This window comes from Takifugu rubripes, chromosome 7 (genome assembly GCF_901000725.2).
Source record: "Takifugu rubripes chromosome 7, fTakRub1.2, whole genome shotgun sequence".
NCBI lineage: Eukaryota > Metazoa > Chordata > Actinopteri > Tetraodontiformes > Tetraodontidae > Takifugu > Takifugu rubripes.
This window is the reverse complement of record NC_042291.1, coordinates 3,036,871-3,047,910: the sequence shown is the minus strand read 5'-3', so window position 1 is coordinate 3,047,910 and position 11,040 is coordinate 3,036,871. Positions and strand designations below refer to the sequence as shown.

Here is an 11,040-nt window from a genome sequence, read left to right as displayed (position 1 = left end):
TAAAATGCTGAAGGGTGACGGTCCTCTTCAGGGTCCAGCCCGCTCCCGTTTACCTGTCTAATGGGGATCTGAGAGCTTGTTTCCCTGCTGGTTCGGCCGCGGGGTCGTGGTCGTGGTCATGGTCATGGTGCTTCAGAACAGGTCAGAGGCATGAATAAAGGTATTAATGTGGGCCTGTTCTTCAAAAGTGTTGTGATCACATGAAGGGCTGCTGGAACGTCTTCACAGCTCAGAGCATGAGAAGATTCATCAGTCGTCATTCTTGTTGTAATTATCTCTTCCCTCGTGGAGACTTTCTCAGATTTTACGGAGACGCTATTAAAAAGCAGCACCGCCGCTTTGTGGGGTCTGAAAAGGGAAAATGAAGCCGCAGAAACAAATCTTCTGTCCTCGTCTTGATCATCGATTCAGACACATTTAGCAGATATTCTTCCGGCCACTTGCGGGGCTCTTCCAGGAGCCGTCTCCCATCTGCGAGGATAAACCTTCTCCAAAGAAGACGCAAACACGCCTGATCCTCTGGAAACAGCGCTAATGAAGCGGCCCAGTTCCTGTGGTCTGGCGAGGCCCCCTACTGAGAAGGGCCCCCAGTGCCACCCCCCACACCACCCCGGTACCGCTGCTGAAGACGCACAACATCATTCTGACTCTTTATTTTGGAAAAAAAAAGAGGTGTGGAAGGGAACGGCGGCTCCCGCAGGTGTTCCCACCTTTACATTGATGTCGCTTGCGCTCGGGTCCAGTGGAGCTGAGAGGAAGAGGCACCCAAACTCTTGCATAACGTTCCAATATATTTACAATCATCAACAGTGATCGATAAGATATGATATTTACAGTTATTACACAGACCACCGGCTGCAGCGGGACCAGTCAGATGGCGTTCCCTCTTACAGGTTCCAGGCTCCGCCCTCGGAGGCGTCGGCTCCAGTTATAATGCCAAAATGTGTGGTACGATACAAACAGTTTAATCGTGTAATTAACAATCAATAACCACTTCTAGTTAGAACATTTCTGCAGAAAGGAACTGAGAAACACTTATAAAACGGTCAGTTGTAACAAAATAACTGGTGTTCTCCTTGAAATCAACTCATAAAAAAGAAACACTTCTATACATGAGATTTATACAGGAAATAGCTTTTTGAATTGGGTCGTTAACCAAAGGAAGACACATCGCAGACATCGATTTCACACAGATTGCATATGTTCTTCTTTCTAAGGTGTTCTATAAGTTAGTCATTTTTACCTAAGCTTATTTGCATGATAGTAAAAATTGCATACAACATTAATTGTGAAGCTTGTAGCATGAGTTGGTTGACATACAGCACTTTTATAGGCAACCTTTTAAAGCACATTTCTCCAAAACATGTAAGACACTTTTTGTTTTACTGCCCGAAATCACGTTTCTAAATAGAAAATCGAACGGTACGATCCAAAAAAGAACAGGGAAAAAAAACCCGAAAACGCTCTATGCAACGTAGCCGCTTGTCGTTGGAAAGGAATTCCGTCGGAAACACTGCAGCAACAGCAAATAAATAATGTCGGACAACACAAATACGCTGGCGTTAATATTCTCAATGAGCGGCGCCTCCCAAAGTTACAGTGACAAAGGTTTTGCAAAATAACCCATAATAACATCGGCAGTGCCGTATAGTACAAGGCATTTGTTGGCATAGTTTCTTTAAGACTTTTTTTACAGTTACAATATAATGTTTCTCTCTCCATATGTATATATCCTCACTAACGTATATGTAAAGTCTGACCTGTTCTCGGAGGCTCTCCCGGCTGATTGAGTGATCCACGATCACCAGTTTAAAAGAATAAGCATCCTGCCAGGAGGCTCCAGACGGACACCCTTAAGGCCTTGTCGAGCACTTGGTCCTTGATTTCATTTGTAATTCAAAGGAAACGTCATGGTAAAATCCAGTGAAACATCACATACGTAAACACCGATCAAAGCCCCCGGCCAAACTCCAGGGGGATTTTTTTTTCTTTCTTTTTTTAAATATAACCAGTAGCTCAAAAAGTTAGTCAGTGTAAAACGACAGAGTGCAGTCGGCAAATATCCACAGCAACAAACTTAGAATGACTCTTTGTGCAGATTGTTTCGACGAGGCGTCAGTCTTTACAGTGAATGATACAAGTTTTTACAAAAGGAGTCCGAAAAGGGGGGGTTTCTGGGCTGTCGCGCTCGGGTCGCCCGCTCAGAGTCCAGACAGTCCTCCAGGGAACCCTCCTGACGGCGTCACACTCGGGCACAGCGGCAGGTGGCTGTTCTGGGACGTGCTCATACACACAGCTCTGCCGTGTGTGTGTGTGTGTGTGTGTGTGTGTGTACGAGCACACGCAGCCAACAGTCACCCGGGGTTTGTGCTTGCACCTTGAGGGAGGAACCCAGTCCTACTCCTTGACTTCGTGCTCTGACTTGGCCTCGGTGCCGCGGCCCAGCTGCTCCTCGATCTTGATGGAGAAAATGGTGCTGTTGGTCTGTGTGCTCTCCTCCAGCTCCTTCAGCAGCTCGCCGCTCTCCCTGAAGTCCGTCAGCTCCTCCTCGAACACCGAGCTGCCGCTGCTGCTGGTGTTGGTGCCGTTGTTGTTGTTGTTGTTGTTGTTGGGCTCTTTCAGCACCTTGGCTGGGTGGTTAATGTAGAATCGTTGGTTCTGGAAGAACTTGATGATGGTGAGCTTGGGCAGGTCCAGCTGGGCCGACAGGGTGTGGATGGCCTCCTCGTCGGGGTACAGACCCACGTCCTGGATGAAGCTCTGCAGGATGCCCAGAGCCTCCAGCGAGATCTTCCCGCCACCAGTGCGGGACTTGATGCCCCCCCCACGGCCGCCTTCTTCCTCCATCTCAGCTGGCGAGGCGGTGGAGGGCTGACGAGGGGGCAAACGAGGACCGGGGGTGTGCTGCTGATGCTGCAGGGGCTGCTGGGATAGTAGCGGGGCCGAGGGCTGTTGGAGGGACAGGGGGGGTTGGTGCTGCTGCTGGGACTGGGGGGGCTGGGCCTGCGGTGCAGAAAGACAGGAGGTGACCAGGACGTTACCTGCAACGGTCAACAGGTCCTAATGGGACCTCTGAGTCAGGGGGGTCGTGAGGGACGACGGCCCTGCTCTGGACACAACAGGACTCAGGACACAACAGGGACTCTGAGCACAACAGGGACTCTGGACACAACAGGGACTCTAGACACAATAGGACTCAGGACACAACAGGACTCTGGACACAACAGGACTCTGGACACAACAGGACTCAGGACACAACAGGGACTCTAGACACAATAGGACTCAGGACACAACAGGACTCTGGACACAACAGGACTCTGGACACAACAGGACTCAGGACACAACAGGGACTCTGGACACAAAAGGTACTCTGGACACAACAGGGACTCTGGACACAACAGGACTCTGGACGCAACAGGGACTCTGGACACAACAGGGCTCTGGACACAACAGAACTCTGGACACAACAGGGACTCTGGACACAAAAGGGACTCTGTGACACAAGAGGGACTGTGGACACAACAGGACTCTGGACACAAGATGGACTCTGGACACAACAGGACTCTGGACACAACAGGACTCTGGACACAACAGAAGGACTTGAAGGAATTTTCCACGTGAAACTAATCAGCTCTGCTAATCTGGAGTGTCCATTGTGGGAGCAGCAGATAGTGTCCCTCTTTGTGGGGGGGGGGGGGGGGGGGGGGGGGGTTAGGGTTAGAAGCGGCCTCTCTGGGAACCTTTCTGCTGCTTATCTGGCTCCGCTGCAGCCAGGGACAGACAAGATCACCGTGCACGGCTGTTCACTGCTGTCACTACTGATGGTGGGGATCAGGCTTCACACGTGCACGTGAAGCCTTCCTATTGTGGAGCTGGAGAGGAAGCGAGGAGGCAACTGGACCATCTGACCCTTTATTTTCATTTCTGACTCGCTGCAAAACAAAAGCAGCACTTTCCAGCACTGTGAACTGGTTTTACTGGTCCAGCTCCCTGAGCTGAGGGCTGATGGGACAGACTCAACCACTACAGCTTGATGTTCGAATAAGTGTGTGTTGCCTGTAGTGTTACCTTCTGCAGTTTTAAATATAAACTAGGACTTTTCCCTCGTCCTGAAATATAGGAATTATTTTGAATCAGAAGAGATTTTTCTGTGTGTGTGTGTGTGTGAGAGAGATATTATTATTATTATTTATAATAATAATAATAATAATAATAATACAACTGCTACTAATATTAATATTTCTACTGATAATATAAAAAAACACTACTACTACTACTACTAATAATAATAATAATAATAATACAACTGCTACTAATATTAATATTTCTACTGATAATATAAAAAATACTACAACTACTACTAATAATAATCATAATAATAATAATAATCATAATAATACAACTGCTACTAATATTAATATTTCTACTGATAATATAAAAAAGCACTACTACTACTACTACTACTACTAATAATAATAATAATAATAATAATGGATCTGCAGTAGCAGTACTATTTATTATTATGCATTACTCATTTGTATTTATTATCTCTAATTTTGGCTGTAATCTCCATTCATCTAAATTATTTATTGATAATCTACACATGAATTTGCACATTTTTCTGTTTTTCTACATGATTTTCCTCATGAGTTTTATGATCAATACTGGTGTTTATCCCTCTAAATGACATTTGCTGATTTTACGCCAACACACACAAACAAGGGACCGGTTACACGTCCTTCCGAAGCTTTTCGGGGGGATGGCGTGATCCCCGAGGAAGGCGTGGCGTGGCGGCGTGGCGCTCACCTGCAGCTGCTCGGTGGAGATGTGCATCAGGTGAGAAGGCCGCTCGCTGTGGTGCTGCTGCCCGGCGCTGCTCTCCTGCTCATAGATGAGGTCGCGCTCGGCCTGCGACAGGCTCAGGAAACGGCGGATCATGGACAGGTTCTCCCACAGGGTTCGGTTCTCCGGAGACGGATCCTCCTTCCAGCGCAGCAGCTCGCACAGCCAACCCTGCAGGAGTGTGTGTGTGGGTGTGTGTGTGAAAGAGAGAGAATAGGTCAGAAATCTCAAATCTATAAATGTAGACAGAAATACCAAATACAGTTTAGTGATGAATAATTTCACCTCCATTCTTGGAGAGATGATCCAAACTCCTTCTTTAATAATTAGTTGGAATGCTTAGACCATTAAGTGGCTAAATCCATGCTATTAATTAATCATTTTCTCTCCTCACACGTTTGACCGCTCTAATTTTGTTAGGTCAAATATTGTTGCGGGTAATAAATGCAGTATAAACGATTCTTCTACTGCCCAAAAGGGAGGAATTAAAGGAGTCTCATGTCCAAACATTCCAGTAGAGGGCCATGAAAGATCCAGGATGGGAAAAATCTCAGGGCTTCTTTACTTCATTCGTATATTGTTTAAATAATGAGAGAAGAAAGTGTCTGAACACACACACACACACAACAAACAGCGCTGTATGAAAGCAAAATAAATATTTTAAAATGTACGTTTCCAAATCAGTGGAAAACGGCCCACATTTTATTATTAACTCTTCAATTCTAGATATCTTCCCGGCTCACAAATAATATATGAGAAAAGGTTTCAAATGTCTGGAAAATTAAGGTTCCAATAATGCCAAATGGCACCAAATATTTTGACACGTAATGCAAAATACAGAAATAAATGTGTCTGAAAAATTCTGCTTGTTTTGAAACATAATGTTAAAGAGACGAAAAATACCTTAAATTAGAAGTAGAATTAATTGGAAATCGCGTACGAACAACATATTGTAGTATAGAATGTGTGTGTGTGTGTGTGTGTGAGGGAGAGAGAGAGAGAGAGAGAGAGAGAGAGAGAGAGAGGAGCTGCAGCAAATCAATAAAAACAAGAAAAGGAAGAAGAGGGACTGCAGAACCAGTGAGGAGGAAATGTGGCATCAAAGAGAAGCACAGAGGTGTGTGAGCCAGTCCCTGTGTGTGTGTGTGTGTGTGTGTGTGTGTGTGTGTGTGTGTGTGTGTGTGTAACAGGGGGTTAAGCGCTCAGCCGGCTCTGTCCTGGCAGCCTGACAGCGTGGCGCTGTAATCTCCTGGCCAGTGTGCGGCAGCACCTTTCATTTCCACAGGATTACACAGCGCTGCTGGTCCACACAAACACAGACATGCACGCTGAGGGCAGAGCCACGCCGCAGCGCTGCACGCACCAGATAACTCAGCAGTTTGCTCGGCCCGTTTTAACTCCTCCCATAAATTACATCAAACCCAGGAGGGGTTTGGGAAGGAGTGGGAAGGGTGGGGGGGGTGGAGGGGGCCATAAAGCCTGCGTGCCCACCTTGCTTCTTTGCCACATTTATTGTTGCGTTTTTAATTTGCATGCAGAGGGATTTGGACAGCATTCCAGTTGGGCTGTCTGTGGCTTCAGCTGATTCGGCGGTGAGGGAGAACACACACACACGCGCGCGCGCGCGCGCACTGAACCCCACACACACTGTCTCGTCAAAGCCAAACAGTAGCCCGGCCCAATGATGGAGTAATCCAACTCAAACACTCCCCAAACCAGCAGGATTAAACCCAAAGTAGCAGAGCCAATCAAACAAAGGCTCCGCGTGAACTCCATTTCAACGCCTCAGAGTCCATTTGATGAAATATAATACCCACTTTTTGGGTTTTTTTTACTCGGGGAGAGCAAACACTCGCTTTTTCTGAGCCAACATTTGACGCAGGTGTGAAGAATAATCAGGTATAAAGAGGGAAGGACGGGCAAACCAGGTTGCGGTGAGTGGCGAGCCGGCGCCCTGGTCAGTCAGCACTTTCAGCAGCTCTGTTTGTATTTCTCTAATTGCATCGCTTCCACGGAGATGGAGACAGAAGAGAGCAGTCCCAGAAACGCAGAAGGAAGCTGAAACGTTCAACGGGGGGGGTGAAACTTTCGGCAAATTGGACCAAACTTTGGACCACGCGTCCTCGCTGCGGCCCGGTTTCCTCTTCTGCGTCGGGGAACAGGTTGAGAGTCGCCACTCCAGCGGACAAGCACCTCCCGCTCTGGATTGGATGGTGGAAGTTGCTGCTAAAGTGTTGCAGCGTCCAGAAAACAGGATTCTAGGGCTCTTGAATCTAGTGTCCTCCTGCTTTTGTTGATCATTAAGGGCTCTATAAATAAATGCCAGGTAGAAGCGGCGTCAGTAAACACGGCTGGGCCGTACTGAAAGTTTCAGAAGAGCGCGGGGAGGGTCAGCTACGCCCCAGCAGCGCTCACACAAGTTGCTGGTGAGCTAGCGAAGCTAGCGAGGCTGGCCTCCAGCAGCCTCCCCCAGCTCACAGCAGCGCAGCATCAAGAACTGGAACGCCAGATTATTTTGATAGTATCTCATCTGAACACGCAGATGTTGCAAACAAGTCCATCAAAGCCAATAAGCGCTGGCAGGCGCGGGATTAGCGTGCTCTGCGGGCGCACACCTGTGACAATATTGCGCAATACTCCATTGGCCTGGCTGTTTAATTAATATCTAATTTCAAAAGCAGGAAAAGTTTTGGGCTTTTTTGGGGGGTTTTTTCTCCGCTTTAACGCCGACACAGATCCGACCAGAAGCTTCCGGAGCTCTGGGGTCAGAAGGTGAATATTTAACGTGCCATAAAGGCTTCAGCGCACCATTGTGTGCTCCTGGTAAGAATAGCACCAGCTGTCCTGCTGAAAACGTTTTCCTCCACCACGCCGGCGCAGATGCACGCAGCTACACGGCGGAGCGTCCCACACACTTCAGGGACGGCCGGTTTAACCCCCCCGCCTCCCGTCCAATCCAACATGGACGTCAAAGACACGCTGCGGTGACACCTTGAGAGAGAAGCTGCTCTGTTTGAAGAGCGCTGCCATAAACAACGCACAGGCATGCGAATGCAGCATGTTTGCTAACCGTGGAGCACATGTGCATGTTCACCGCACGAGGTTAAAGAAAAAAAAAAAGCCCTCTGCCAGAGTTGAGCTTCCATCTGCTGATGACGGAGAGTGGAAACGCTCCTGATTCTCCAGCATATGTGAATCTCCCGCAACAATAAGCAATAATTGACTGCACAGCTCATCGCCAATTTCTTTCAAGAGGGAGAATGAGTCTTTATATTCAAACAGAGGAGCTCTGAGTGACTGTACAAATAATCTTTGGCATAGTTTGAGCTACTGAATGGGGTCAGTGGCCTTGCATGAACTGCAACGGCAATAGCAAGGACAGCAATGATGCCTCAAGAAGAGTCTCATTGTGCGCTGCCTGGAAACCAGCTAACGTTCCCCAACACGTGTCTGTGGGTGAATCAGACCAACGGCTACGCAGCAGCGCTTTAGCGTTCCGTGCAGGAATTGTTTCACGTACTTAGTTTGAAGGATAATAAGCGTTGGAGTGAACTGCTAACACGCCGTTTGATGCCAACTGTAAATGAGAAAATGGCTCTGAGAGCAAAGGTCAAGTGTCAGTCCATATTTGTGTGGGACATGAAGGTCCAACGTGGGATTGAAGCCACAGCCTGCTGCAGCTGCCCCCGCATTAATGAGGGAGGGGTCTTACATGCTACACATGCTAAAGCTAATCGTGACTTTGGCGCCCACGTTTACACACAACAGATTTTGTCTGCACCGTTCCTTCACTTAGGGGGGATGAGACGAAAACATCTACTCTTCCTGACGAGATGCTCTTTATTTAGCTGCTGAAGTTCTGACGGTCTTTAAACGCATCACAGCTCAGATCAAAGCAACATCCGGAAAGAAACGAAAGGTGCTGAGGACGCCTGCGGGCCCTATCGGAGACGATGAGGTGAACCTTCTCCCTCAGAGAACCTCTGAGAACTCGGAATCATCCGAAACTGCCCTTTAAAGCGAACATCTTCATGGGTTTATTAGCTGGAGCAGACTCTGAGGTCTATGGGATGGAAGCTGTCCAGAATGGGACAGCCGGCAGCAGGAGCTGAATTTGTGGCTCAGCCCTGCCAAAGTGTTGATCTGCATTCCGACGGCGACACGGAAGCGCTGGCCCGACACCGAGCCCGTCTTTAAAGCGCGGTCGTGACCTTTGCAGGCGCCATCAGCACGCCTGACGACGAGAGCAGCCGAACGGGTGCAAGACGTGACCACGCAGGAAACGGCCCGTCTTCGTCTCACTGCCTCCCAGAAACAATCGTCCAGTTTGTCGTAATGGTTACATCATAATTACCGAACCAATAAAGGCGACGGAGCTTTGGAGCAACCAAACAGAAGCAGATGGGACATAAAAAATAGCCACTGGCAAATGACCAGTCCATCTAAAACAGAGCGTATTAAACATCTGTGGGTGCACGTTTGAGACGGCAGGATTCTGTAGGTCCGGAGGACCACGTCTGGAGCACATGCCATTAATTATGGTATTAATTCAAATGACACACACACACACACACACACACACAGATGGCTCTTTGTGTCAGATATTGGAGAATAAGACAGTCATTAGCTGGTATTTCAGTAGCCGCACGGCTTTAGCGGTGTTCCGTCTCCAAGGATGAGGTCGTGTTTATGTCCTCGTCTCGGGGCTGGTGGGGCGGCGTGAACGCACCGAGGACAGATACTGGCGATAGACATCATCGTCATCATCATCATCATCATCAGCAGCAGCAGCAGCACAGACTCTGATTTCCATCAATTATAAGAGCCTGACTGAGATTTAATCCAGAACTGGGGTTTAATTGCTAATATCAAAGCGTAATTAAACTGATAAATCATGACTGATCTTATTGAATTAGGGATTGAAATAGCAGAGAACCTGCAAATTGTCTATGTCATCTAAATAAGTGTTCTTAATTGGCCTACAAGTTTGCTCCAGATACTAATGAATTTGAACAATTTTTACGCATGGAAACTCTCCTGAAATAGAATTCCTTCTAAGCAGCCGCTACCTGCTACAGCTTGAGCGGGAAATACTGCTAGTAATATATAAATAGCTGTGATTTGCATGTGTGTGTGTGTGTGTGTGTGTGTGTGTGTGTGTTGAGGCTCAGGGAGGGAAGCTGGATCTGATAATACCAAACCTGACTCCAGAACAGCACTGGGGTGAGCCTCTGTGTGCGGTCCTGCCTTATACACATTCCTGTGTGTGCACACGCACGCACGCACACACACACGCACACGCACGCACACGCGCGCTCTCAGACTGCATCTGCTGGAACGAGTGACTGTAGTTAAATTGAAATATTTCCTGGCGTGTGTCAGAAGCATGCAGAATGATAATTATGACAGATCTGATTAGGTGGGCCGAGTCAGGCGGCTCCGGGCTGCAGGTGCGACCTCGTGCATTCCTGAGTGTGTAAATAAAATTAATTACAAGCGTAGGGGGCGCGCAGCGCGTGACATCAGCGCGCGCAGGGGGGACTCCCACGGGGGGCACCCTAATGGAATATTTTCCCCGAGTCTAATAATACAGTTGGTATTGACTTGAGGTAATTAGGGGGATCATTAAAGCGTTTTTCCCGGCGTATTTGCCTGCCTGATCAGATTAGCGAAAATGGGCCTCAGAACAAGCCCTGTGTGGTCTGTCAAGAGAAGTGGAGACAGTGGGAGAGGGTGTGCTGGAGAATATTCCCGGCAAAAGGAAAGAGCGAGCGACGCAGGCGCAGAAACAAACGGGAACGTCGGACATTTTAAAGGTGGCTCTCAGGTGGCGACGGGTCATCGGAGGTGGGGAGGAAGAGACAATTTAGAGTCCTGACAAGCTGGACAGTTTCCCTGTGAGGACTGCAGGGTAGCAGAGGGGCGGGAAGGAGCGGGGGGGAGAGGGGCAGTGAGAGACAGATGGGGTGAGAGGTGGCGTATAAGGCGTAAGTGAGAGAGATGGCAGGAGTGCTCTGGGCATGCTCAATGAGACACTGGGCTCCCACTAAGATGGGAAAAGGAGGGTTTGATGAAGCCACGTTAGAGGGAAAACAGGCTGGTGGGAATTCCACCCTCCATTAAACAATAAGAGGAAGACTTATTTCAGAGGGGCGGGAGGACGTGCCGTTTGCAAGATAATTCATTGGCTAAATTAAT

General features: G+C 48.3%; 1 protein-coding gene across 5 annotated transcripts in view; it reads right to left on the bottom strand.

Annotated features, from left to right (window-relative positions):
• Positions 1–638: 638 nt before the first annotated feature.
• The window catches only part of satb1b (SATB homeobox 1b), a 39,671-nt gene continuing 29,269 nt past the window's right edge, over positions 639–11,040 (bottom strand). For all 5 annotated transcript variants that reach the window (XM_029838794.1, XM_029838796.1, XM_029838798.1 and 2 more), the window contains 2 exons: positions 4,807–5,013; positions 639–3,003 (listed from right to left, as the gene is read on the bottom strand). In XM_029838794.1, the coding sequence (XP_029694654.1) occupies positions 2,398–3,003; positions 4,807–5,013 (813 nt within the window). In that variant the 3' untranslated portion in view covers positions 639–2,397. The remainder of the gene's footprint in view (positions 3,004–4,806; positions 5,014–11,040) is intronic.